The following is a 13,289-nucleotide window of genomic DNA, read 5'->3' on the forward strand; positions in this document are numbered from 1 at the left end:
CTCATTTGCAAATAAAGAGATTTTGATTTGATTTGATACATTATCATGTATATAAGTAGAGGCCGTGAAAGCGTCAATGGCAACATTATTATTGTTGTTGTTGTTGTTGTTGTTGTTATTATTATTATTATTATTATTATTATTATTATTATTATTATTATTATTATTATTATTATTATTATTATTATTATTATTATTATTATTATTATATTTCCAGCGTAGGAATGGACTTGGACCTAGCTATGGAGAAGCTGAATTTCAGTGGACAAATAAATTTAACCTTCTCACTCGATATGGAAGCTCCTTTTCCTCACATCACCCAAGTAAGCCTCACATTCATGGAGAAGCCGGAGATATGGTTCAGCATACGAGCCCTGAAGGTAATGCAGTCTTTAAATGATAATGCAATGTATATTTTGCTTGTATATTTTGGAACCAAGTTTTGTAGGTACTGGAAAAGTTTAAGCAAGCAATTAAGCAAACAAATTCATATTAGAACATTGTAGAGGAGATCTCTTAATAGTGAGTAAATTGGTGGTATGGTACAGGTTGTGTAGTTGTAAGCTTTCATTTTTAAGATGGTGAATATAAACCCCACCTCAGTATTTCTGGAGATGTCTCTTTTTTCTGTGGTTTCCTATTTTCACTCCAGGTTATGGTGGGGCTGTATCTTAATGAAGGCCTTGGCTGTTACTATCCCAGTCCTTGTGTCGACCTCTAATGTACTCCAACATCGATGGCACAGGGAGGCAATGCTCTTGCTTCACATCAGACCATGCTGGAAATGTTGCGATATAGCAGCTGGATCCACTGGGCATAAGCTTTGGGAATATTGCAAGAACGTAAAGCATGCCAAATGAGTGCATGTGGGACACATTAGAAGGCTTTCTTCAAACCAAGGAACTCCAAATGGATAGGTTTGGTCTCCTCATGGTGCTTCTCCAAAAGTAACATGAATAGCATCTATCATTCCTCTCCCGCTGACAAAACTGCATTCGTTCGGAGTTATAGAGACAATCTTATGGCGCCTGGCATCAATTACCCATTCAGATATTTTCATATCATGACATGAGCCATATCAGCCGATAATCCATGCATTCGGTCATTTCACCCTTGCCCTTCCAAATTGGCACTGTAACGGTAGTTGTATAAACTGCTGGGGCCATTCAGTCATAGATGATTTGGTTGAAGAGGGCAGCAAGGACCTTTGGTTTCTTAGTGGCTAATTATCTTCCATGCGGGGCCAGTTGCCTTCCCATTGCTTGTTGCTTCTTTGATCTCCTTGATGGTAATTGGCAGTACAGGTCCAGGGATTGGATAAGAGGATTGTCAAATTCTTCATTACTCATTTTGGGGAAATAGTCACTCCAGAGGCAAAGGATGGTAGGTGGGTCTCCTTAATGTACTTGACATATCCATTGTCCTTTGTTACTTGATCATGAGCGTGGGCCAAATGGTAGACTTTATTTTCTTCTTCAGCCAAGTCTAATTCAGCATATACTGTGCATAGTCGTAGTAAGCAGCCTTGGCTGCTGCTGGTACTGCTCGTTTGGTTGCTGATTTCTATGCCTTGTAATGGTTCTTCTTCGGAACTGGAACCACTCTTTAAACGCCTTCTTCTTATCCTTCACAGCTACTTGCACTTCTTCATTCCACCAGTACACTTGTGGATCGATGGTTCATTTTCCTGGCTTTGTTTCCCCAAAGATGGCAGTAGTTGCAACATGTATTTGTCCAAACAAGTTGTCCCATATTGCAGATGCTGGCTGGTCGACTGTGATGGGACCAAAGACAGCTGTGCTGAGTTTTGCATTCATGTAAGCACCACCATTTTATCTGTTTGACCCCATTTATTGGGGTCACTTTTGGCCTAGATTAGTCATTTGGAGGTCCATGATGAGAGGCCAATGCCGGGGAGCATTTGATTCTGAAGGGATTTCACTAGCATTGATCACCAACTTCAAGTCTCGCCGTCTCTTGAGCAGATAATTTGAGTCTTATGCTCACCACTGGTGTAAATGAGATGATAACACTGGTTTTGGCCATCTCTCGCTGATCCAATATGGCCATTGAGATCACCTCCTAATACCAGATGTTCTTAGGGACTGATAGTTCGTAAATGGGCATCCAGTCCTTCCCAGAATTCATCTTTCTTGTCATAAGAATATACAGTGTGAGGTGTGTAATGCGTGAGGAATCAGAGTTGTTGCACCAAACTTCATTGTGACGGTCTTGAGTCGATCAGATATTCTATGAACATTGAAGACGTCCTAATACTTCCCACTGATCACAATTCCAACACCATTCTGAGTCCTATTTTCACCATTATAATACAGCTCGTATCTGTCATGAATCGTCCTAGCTTTTGCTCCTTTTCACTTGGTCTCTCAAATGAATGCAATATCAATGGAGTGATTTCTTGGAGTTTTGGCCAGCTCTCAGCCTTTTCCGGTCATCATTCCAATGTTGATGGTCACAATTCTTAGATGGACTATCTTTTTTATCCCACCCCATCCAGTGGCAGGTAGCATCCAAAATTTGGCTAGATGTAACCATAGATACAACCAAGGCACACTCCAACCAATGTGTTGCTCCGTTTGTTATTGAAGACATTTTATACCTACTGCGAGGTGCAAACAAGAGGCCATTCCTCTGGAGAACAGACCTTTTGCAGCTGCTTCACTGAACTACATATAAATATTATTTATCACATCAAGTTTATAACACGTAATCACTCAAGTATAGGCACTGCTGAGTGAAGGTAGTTCCTCTTTGTCTGTCATTGGGATGTGTGATCCTCTTCCACCTCCAGAACCATTGACCATCTTCTCCTGTAACGTTCGAAAGAGGCCCTTATAACATGCCAGCCAGACCAAGATTTTATTATCGAGGCGTTACTCCTCTGTCACTCACCCTTTGTCCTGGCTTTGATAGGCATTGCTTGGCTTTCTAAACACTGGGCCCAGGTTGGCAGGTTTATTGAATAATATTGTTGATATCAATAGCCAGACTCCTTGGCTGAAAGGTCAGCATTGAGGCCTTCGGATCAGAGGGTCCTGGGTTTGATTCGTGGCTGTGTCTGTGATTTTAGTCACGTCTGATTAATTCTTGTGGCTCAGGGACTGGGTGCTTGTGTTTTTCCCAACACATATTCAGACAACACACTTCACTACCAACCACTACAGAAACACACAATAGTGATTACTTTCCTCCATATTGGGTTAAATAATTAAATACAAATTTTTTAGTATTGTAAAGGTGGAACATTTGACCATACCTTTTAAGTTTATGCAATTGGGAAGGGCATCCTGCCGTAAAATAGGGCCAAGTCCACATGTGCGACACAATTCGCACCTGCGACCTTGCAAGTGTGGGAAAAGTGGTAGAAGAGAATAAGAATAAGATTTTTTTTTTTTTGCTAGGGGCTTAACGTCGCACCGACACAGGTAGGTCTTATGGCGACGAAGGCCTAGGAGTTGGAAGGAAGCGGCCATGGCCTTAATTAAGGTACAGCCCCAGCAAATATAAGATTGTTGGTATGAATACCAAAATATCTTATCGAATGTGGTATTGCAACGTCCCTATGTATACTTGGCTATATAGTTTTTACTACCCTTGATGTGATGCCTTGAGAGTGCTGAACCTCCAACGTTGCCAAAATTTTGATGCATCATATATTGAAATGAAATGGCGTATTGCTTTTAGTGCCGGGAGTGTCCGAGGACAAGTTCGGCTTGCCAGGTGTAGTTTTGATTTTACACCCGTAGGTGACCTGCGCATCTTGTTGAGGATGAAATGATGATGAAGACGACACGTACACCCAGCCCCCGTGCCAGAGGGTTTAACCATTGATGGTTAAAATTCGTGATCCTGCCGGGAATCGAACCCGGTACACCTGTGACCAAAGGCCAGCACGCTAACCATTTAGCCATGGAGCTGGACAACATATATTGATTACTGGAATGTAATGATTACCATTTTATTTCAAGGTGTAAATTACTAGTAAAAATTACATTTGGTAAAAGAAAATATTTATTACAAGTAATTTGATTACCTTTACTCAATTACTTCCCAACTCTGTTGCTATCTGAATCATAATACGACTATTAAATATGAACGTTTTTAAATGATTATCTTCTGTACTGCATCAGGTAATTTTTTATCCGTATTGTTGTTGTTGTTGTTAAAATAAAGTTGATGACCAATGCATTGAAAACTCCAATTAGCATAAATGGAGAAACACTGGATGACTCTGAAACATTTTATATAATAAAAAGTCTCAAGCAAGGAAGTGCACTGTTGCCATTATTGTTTATTATATTGTTGGATGAAATCATAAAACATGTAAAACCAGAGTGTCAGTAGTGATGATGTGAATGCTTTGGTATTTGCAGATGATTTGGTGATTTTGGGGAAAGGGAGAAAAGGAAGTACAAAGGAGACTGGACATTTGGAATGAAAATCTGAAGGAGTTTGGAATGGCAATTAGTAGAAAGAAAACTGTTGTCATGCACTGTGGAAAAGAGAGAAAGAGAAGCCAAGTGAACATAGACAGAAAATGGTTAGAGAATGTAGAACAGTTTACATATCTGGGTAGCATTATTAATGGAAGTAATGAAATCAACCCTTAAATTAATAACAGACTAAGTAAAGGTACAACATTTTATCATCAAGTCAGGGAGCTTTTATGGGATGACAAAGTACCCAAGAGAATGAAATTAACATTATATAAACAGTATTTCTTACCAGTTGTAACATTTGGACTAGAAACGCTGGTAAGTAATAAGAGACAAGATAGTAAGATCCAAGCAGTAGAAATGAAATCTTTAAGAACATCGGTTAAAAAGACAAGAAGAGATAGAATTCAAAATATTAAAATCAGAAAAGAGCTAAATATAGAACTGTTAGTACAGAAGATACATAAAGCCAGAATGAGATGATTTGGACATATAAAAGGAATGGGAAAGGAACGGGTAGCAGGAAGGGAATTGGAAAGGGAAGTTAAGGGAAAAGGACCAGTTGGAAGACCGAGAAGAAAGTGGATGGATCAGATTTGGAAGGACATTAGAGAAGCTGGATTGGATTTGGCGGAAGTAATGGAGCAGGAAAAGTGGAAGGACAGAAAGGAGTGGAGGAGGCTTGTTAACCACACCTGGGCGACTGGAGTAGGACATTGATGATGATGCAGAGGAATGTATATACCTTGGCCAGAACATATCATTCTCAAACTGTTCAGAGAAAAAGGTCAAATGGTGAATAGGACAAGCATGGAAGAGGTTCTGGTCTCTAAATTTCATACTGACTGACAAGTCTCAGGAACTTGCTCTTCAGGCTGAAGTCCTAGAAAAATGTTTGATACTGGTCCTGCTATATGGATGCCAAACGTGGGCACTAACACTAAAACAAAGGCAAATGATCCAGATGTGTCAGCATAAAATAGAAAGAAAAATACTCCAGGTCTCATTGAGGGACAGAATATGGAACAAAGATATACAAAGGAGAACAGTCATGAAAGACTCTCTGATGACAGCCGATCAGCTAAAATGGAAAGGGGGGAAGGCACATAGGGAGACTGGACCAAAATCGATGGACTCACAAAATGACAATATGGGATCCCAGAGAGGACGACGGAATGTGGGAAGGCAAAGAAGTAGATAGGCAAACTGGTTTGCAAGATGGGGAGAAAAGCAATGTACAAGAACTGCAAAGATAAGTCAAGAGTGGAAAGACCTAGGAAAAATTGTATGCAGAGAACACTAACCTTACGGGATACACATTTGGTTTAAGCCCTGTGATAAGCTAGGTTGATTAAAATGCATATTATAGAAATTGTGCAACAGTGCACTTCCGCAAAGAAGGAAACCTGAAAGTCACCTTTCTGATCACTCTGGGATTAAACAGTAAAAGTGCCAAGAATACAAAAAGTTTTTATGAAGTGGTGAACGTAAAAATATCATCCTTGCACACTGCGGAAAGAAGCCGTTTAGGTGTAAAGTATGTTGAAGTACATTCTCAGGATAGGAGCAAAATATACAACATACAGTAGTATGCCTCCTCAAAGAGGAAACCGTGATGGTCATCTTCTGATCACTTGGGAAAGTAGCAAGACTGTTGTCAAATAGACATTAAGACGTTTTCATGAAGTAGTGATCTGATAAGTCATCAGGGAACACATAGTGAAAGGAGGTCATGCACATGTAAAGTATGTTACAGTATTTCCAACAGAGGATAAGCTCAAGAACTTAAAAGAAATGTCTACAACATTCGGAGGAGAAGCTATGGAAGAACGAAGTGTGCAAGGGTACGCTTTCACCAAGAAGGAATCTCAACCCTTCCTGGGGAAAAACTGTGCAAGTGTCAGTAATGTAACAGTGCCTTTCCGCGAATTGTTGATCTCGAAATACACATTATTGCATTCACTCGCAGATGAGACTACACAAGTGTACAACATGCAGTAATATGTTTTCACGAAACAAACTAGAAATAACCAATATAATAATGCTTTTCAGGATCTGCTCACCTGATGAGTTAAACTGAGCACTGTCCCTGCATTGCAGGAGGCCATAGCCCTTAGGGTATTTACAAGGCTATTTATTATTATTATTATTATTATTATTATTATTATTATTATTATTATTATTATTATTATTATTATTATTATTATTAATGTGATAGCAAATTGTGTAAATTTTACATATATTTATGAGAAGTTGAAATGCCAATAACTAAAATAAACCATGAACCTACTACGCTGGTGTAGTAGGTTGAGAGGTGATACTCCGATGTGGCACGTCCCAGGTGGCGGATAGGGGGTTCTAACCGGCTTGCCGGCGGACTTGAGGGAAATAAAATACCTCTCACAGACCAAACACACAACCCCCTGTGGGTGGGGGACGCAGATGAAAAATACACCACGGTATCCCCTACCTGCCGTACGAGGCGACTAAAAGGGGCGACCAAGGGATGATTGTATTAGAACCATGAAACTACTTGTGATTTGTACCGCCACGCGGGGAACATCATGGGTCGCTTTTACTTGCGCATAGTACCACTATGTTAGGTACCAAATAGGTTTGTGATTAGTAGCAACAGAGTGCGTTGCCGACTTCTACAGTACCTGTGATTAGTACCACTTTAGGAGCGACACCATGGTTCTGGCTTGCCTATGATTAGTACCCATTATATAAGAAACACCACGGGATATTGCGGGTCCCTGTGGTTAGTACAATACAATACAATACAATAGATTTATTTTGTCTGGCAAGATTAAGGCCATTAGGCCCTCTCTTCCATCTAACCAGAAAAGACAGTTTTTACATGTGCAAAATTGAAATAAGTACACTTACAATTGAAACATCTTGCAACTACTAAACAATACAATATTATGATTAAAAAAGGAAAAAAATAGGAGAATGATGAAGATGATGATGATGATGATGATTATTTACACAATTATGACATGATTAGCTAATTTCTATTATCCTTGGTAATAACAGTGGGATTATATAAAGTCTCTAGTTTGAGGGAGGCTAAATCTACAATATCTCCATAGCATTACTTAGTAGGTAGCGGTGACAAAGTTGCCTAAAACTAGCAGGCGAAGCTCCTCTGACAGAGACGGGCAGTGCATTCCATTGTCGTGCCGAAGAAATAACAAATGAGTTTGTGTATCGTGTGGTGCGGTGAGGTGGAATAGATAAGAGTGTATCAGATTTTGACCGTGTTCCAAAACTGTGATTGGATGAGAGGTGGTGAAATTGACTGTACAAGTAGGGAGGTGAGCATGAGGAGAGTATTCGACGAAGAAGGCATAAAGCATGAAGATTACGGCGCTGTTTGAGTTTTAGCCAACCGAGTTCATCGTAGGCAGGTGTAACATGGTCAAAGTAACGTAGGTCACATATATAGCGAACACAGGCGTTTTGCGCGCGTTGTAGTTTGTCGTTAAGAGTAGTAGTCAGGTCGTTGTACACGGCGTCACAGTAGTCGAAGTGAGGCAATACCAGAGTGCAAATAAGGCGTTCTTTTAATATTCGAGAAAATATGTTGCGGAATCTTCTAAGTGAGTTGAGTGTCGCAAATACTTTCCTGGAGATGCTGGTAACCTGCTGCTTCCAAGAAAGATGTTCGTCTATCATAACGCCGAGATCTTTGACAGATTCACTGAAATTAATGGGTGAATTTTGTAGGTAAAGTTTTGGTAAAGTGAATTTGCTTATAGTTTTTGAACAAAGCCGAGGATGTGAAATTATTATAGCTTGAGATTTTACGTTATTTAATCTAAGTCCATGCATGTCAGTCCAGTTACAGATTTCTTGTAAGTCTCTATTGAAATTTTTAATTTCGTCGGTTAGTCTTTCCTGTTCACAGTGCAAGTATAATTGTATATCGTCAGCGTACATGTGGTGTCTGCAGCTGTTTACCGACAACGTAATATAATTTATATAGACAGAAAATAGAAGCGGTCCTAGGACAGACCCATGTGGAACACCAACCTCTACGGATCGCCAGGATGAATATTCATTGTTGTTGTTTCTTACACACTGCAGACGACCACGGAGGTATGAATTCATCCACTGAAGACTGTTTGTCGAGAATTGGAGTTTAAATAGTTTGGAAAGTAGTATGTCTATGTCAACAGAGTCGAAAGCTTTAGAGAAATCAAGAAGAGCTAGTATGGTAACTTGTCTTTTGTCCATCGCATTGCGAATGTCGTCTGTAACCTTAAGTAGTGCAGTAGTAGTGCTGTGGTTACGTTGAAAACCAGACTGGTGTTCGTCAAGAATATCGTGTATTTGCAAGTAGTTGGAGACTTGTTGGTGTACAATGAATTCTAGGGCTTTTGAAAGGACCGATAATATGCTCACAGGTCTATAGTCAGTTACGTCTTCAGGCGGTGATTTTTTAGCGAGCGGGACGACAACGGCAGATTTCCATAAGCAGGGATACGTGCCAGTCATTAGTGAGTGGTTAAATATGTGAGTTATAGTAGGTAAAATTATGTCAATTATTGTCTTAATAAGTTCTATTTCTATGTTGTCTATCCCTTTGGACTTCGATTTTATTCTAAATATGGCTTGTTTAACTTGCGAGGGTGTCACATGTGAAAAGTAGAATTTTTTTCTGTCAGGTGCAGGGGAGTTGTAGTTGCTGTATAGTGTTCTATGTTTCCTTTCTCTGTCAATGGTATGTCCGGGAGTGGTAAAATATGTATCGAGGGAGTCGAGGGATACGTCAATAGGATGGTCGTCTCTTTGTTTACCTATTCCCATGTGTCTTGGTTCTTTCCAAGCCATAGCAGGTCTAGTATTTTTATTTAGCAGGGTATGTGCATGTCTAATTCTAGCGTTGCGTACTGACTGCGATGTTTTATTTCGTAGCCGTTTAAATGCGTCAAAATTGTCTTGTGTCGGTTGTCGCTTAAACTTTCTATGTGCGGCATCTCGTCTTGCCATTAACTCCTTTAGCTCTAAGTTTAGCCACGGTGCTGGGGCTCGCGTTACCCGTACTGTTTTCGGCGGGGCGTGTCGATCATAGAGCGCTGTCAGATATTTGTTAAATATGTTTACTTTAACGTCAATGTCGTCAACTGTTAGTATATGGTGCCATGGAACATCTAGTGCGTCTTCAGTGAACAAACTGTAGTCAATTTTAGAGAGATCTCTGAATGTAATAGTCCTTGGTTTTGTCTTTCGGGTCTTTAAGGAGTAGGATATGTATATTAGGTCATGAGCTGAAATTCCTGGTACAGATGTCTGTCCGTGTTGTAGTACTTTGTCTGTATTCTTGACAATCATTAAGTCGATTGTCGTGTGTGACGTGGCGGTGTGGTGAGTAGGGAGTGTTTGCAAAATGCTGATATCGCAAGATGTAGTCATGTTTAAAAGCTGCCAACATTCGGCAATGTTGTTTCCGGTGTCTGTGTTAAAGTCGCCCATGACAATTACATGTTCATATTGCGGGAGTACGCGTAACAAAGCATTTTCTACGTCCTCCAAATGTCCAATCGCAGGTGGCTTGTACACCACACAGACAGCACATTTCTGATGGGCTACGATTATTTCCAAGAGCAGGAACTCCGGTCTTCTATTGTATTCGCTATCTGAACATGCAATTATCGTAGGCTTTAAACTGGTTTTGACTATCGCTGCTACACCTCCTCCCCTCTTTCCAGCTCTGTCATTCCGAAGTAAACAGTAGCCAGGTATGTTGAAAGTCTTCGAAGGGATCAGATCATGAAGCCAGGTTTCAGTGAGAAGGCAAACATCAAATACGTCCGGGACAAGTTCTTTAAGTTCGTGGAAATGGGCAGACAATGAATGTACACATATGTTATGAACACCATAGTTTTGCGTTGACTGTAAATGGTGCCACAATGTGCAAAATACCATAGGTCTTTATTCCATGTGCAAATTTCATTACCTGTGAGTAGTACCATACTGCATGGAATGCTGCGAGTCTGCGCTACTTTTGATTAGTACCGCAACATGACAAATACCATGGTTCTACTTTCCTAGTGATAAGTACCATTATGAGGGGCCGAGGACGTGGATTTTGGACCCATTTAGACTAAAAGCATCATCGATTCAGTATTATGCTATAGACGCAGTCCCTTGGTCAGTAATACTATTGTTTCACATCAGTTTCTGTGAATGCGAGACATTGTGGGTCAGATCCACTGATTGTTTTAAATTCATATCCATCCATTCATTTTCGTCCTCACGTTTTGAATTCTGGTCAGTGGTGGATTTTGGACTTTTAATTTGTCATTCCATTTTGTCTCATTTCATACCATTAGGGGTCAATGACCTAGATGTTAGGCCCCTTTAAACAACAAGCATCATCATCATCATCATCAATTAAAATAAACATTTGGACACGAATATGTCTTAGGGCTGGGGGTCATCTGAAAATTTACGAGACATGACGTGTAACAGAAGTGATGTCACAAAATATTTTACCTAGCAACAGTGACCTTGAGAGGTGCACGGCTGTAGATTTGTATAAAAAAGAACCTCTGCGAATCTCTCTGAAACAATGTTAATAAATTGTTCGTTATCAGCACTTGAGTTTCATTTATTGGAAGGTATATTCACGATAATTAGCTTTTTGCAAATGGAACAGTTTACATTTTATTGTTATTACAGTATTAAAAGTGCACTTGCCTTTCTCTAAAATCCACTGCTATTCGAAAAATGAACTGGTCTAATGCTATAAGAAACTTTGTCCCTCTCCTCAACTGTACTGCTGTGATGTAGGTTGGCGTGGTCTATACACATACTGCGAACCTGTTCATGTTTACAGGAAGAGAGGAAACACAGGCATAGTGGTGGTAATTATCGGTTTAATAATGTTATTTGTTTTAGGTCCCACAAACTACTTTTAAGATTTTCATCCCGCAAAATTACTTATTTCCTTGTTCAGCAATTCAATAAGAAACTTGTCTTTATTTCCTTACAAAATAATGCTTTAAATTAAATTGGATAAGCTGTAATAAAAGTACAGTGAAATTCTTGGGAAATACTTTTTCAAATTGTTAAATTGTGAAAAGCCCCAAGAAATATTCAGATTCTACCCAGCACAATGGAACACAGACTCAGAACCACCCAGTGTACAGGTAATTAAAGAGATAATTCACTCATTGAAAAATGACAAAGCATCAGGAGACAAACAAATTACTGCAGAACTATGGAAAAATGCAGGCGGAAAATCTCATAACAAAACTCAAGGAAATTATGGATGAAATCTGGCGAACTGAAAAAATCCCTGTAGAATGGAAGATGGCAGTTATACATCCACTGTACAATAAAAGGAAGCAAGACAGACCCCAACAATTATAGTGGAATTTCACTGCTGTCAATAGCCTATAAAATTCTATCCAAAGCTCTCGTGAAGCGTGCAGAATCTCAACTGGATCCAGAAATCAGCTTCAGGAAAGACAATCATGCGTAGAGCAAATTATAAATCTAAAAAACTCTATGAAATATTTCCACAGTTCATCAAACAAGAATTATGTCATCACATTCATCGACTTCAGAAAAGCAGGAAAAACTAGAAAGGTTCCACCTTTTCAATACAAAAATGTTATAGGTTTATTTATAACATGTATTTGCACTTGGGACTAGTTTCGACGCTGTGTTGGCGTCATCATCAGCCAAAAAATGGGAAAATAGGCCAGTGTGTAGGCATTCATATTACACAAGGTGTTACATTAAACAATACAAATCTTGCAAGGAGATAAAAATATGGATAAATATAGAAACAAATGAATCGTTGAGAAAGCAAAAGTTATACTCTTAAGGTTTCACCTTACTTTTTCCTGCCTGCTGGCTCTTTAGAAGTGTGTGCGCGTGCGTCTTTTATTCAAGAATCTTTCAAATTCAAATATTTTCGCACTGCAAGTTATGTGTTTAAGCTTATTTTTAATATGTACAACTTTTGCTCTCTCAACGGTGCATGTGTTTCTACATTCGTCCCTGTTTTTATCTCCTCGTAAGATATATTATTTAATATAACACCTTGTGTAAAAAATGGGTTAAATGAAAGGAGTTACATCACGTTCAAGATCATGCTTTCACGTCTTTGAAAAATGAAATTTACCGTTGGTCTTTATAGCTATTGTTGAGAGTGAAGGAGAATTTCCTGTTGTGTATGTTTATCAGGAACTCAAGGGAGACTTCATTATTTAATCGGAACATAGAAAAATGATGAACTCTTCTCAGAAGATCTCTTAAGGTTTCACTTTACTTTGTCCTGCCTGCTGGCTCTTCAGAAATGTGTGCGCGTGTGTTTTATACTCAGGAATCATTCAAGAAGAATATTTTCGCACTGCAAGATGTGTGGTTAAGGTTATTTTTTAACATGTATAACTTTTGCTTTCTCAACGATTCATTTGTTTCTATATTTATCCATATTTTTATCTCCTTGCAAGATTTGTATTGTTTAATGTAACACCTTGTGTAATATGAATGCCTACACACTGGCCTATTTTCCCATTTTTTGGCTGATGATGACGCCAACACAGCGTCGAAACTAGTCCCAAGTGCAAATACATGTTATAAATAAACCTATAACATTTTTGTATTGAAAAGGTGGAACCTTTCTAGTTTTTCCTATCTTCCATTCTCAGTTCAATACGGACCAAAAATGAAACTCTTATGTTTAAATTCAGAAAAGCATACGATAGTATAGATAGAGAATCACTTTTTCATGTATTAGCAGAATTTGGACTTGATCAGAAAACAACAAACATTATCAAAGAAATACTCATGGAAACCAAATGCAAGGTG

At 39.1% G+C, this 13,289-nt stretch overlaps 1 protein-coding gene across 1 annotated transcript in view; it reads left to right on the forward strand.

Annotated features, from left to right (window-relative positions):
* The window catches only part of LOC136863507 (uncharacterized), a 366,127-nt gene that overhangs the window by 119,867 nt on the left and 232,971 nt on the right, over positions 1-13,289 (forward strand). The window contains exon 5 of the mRNA XM_068225972.1: positions 218-380. Coding sequence (XP_068082073.1) covers positions 218-380 — 163 coding nt within the window. The remainder of the gene's footprint in view (positions 1-217; positions 381-13,289) is intronic.

The sequence above is a fragment of the Anabrus simplex genome, chromosome 2 (assembly GCF_040414725.1).
Source record: "Anabrus simplex isolate iqAnaSimp1 chromosome 2, ASM4041472v1, whole genome shotgun sequence".
Classification (NCBI taxonomy): Eukaryota; Metazoa; Arthropoda; class Insecta; order Orthoptera; family Tettigoniidae; genus Anabrus; species Anabrus simplex.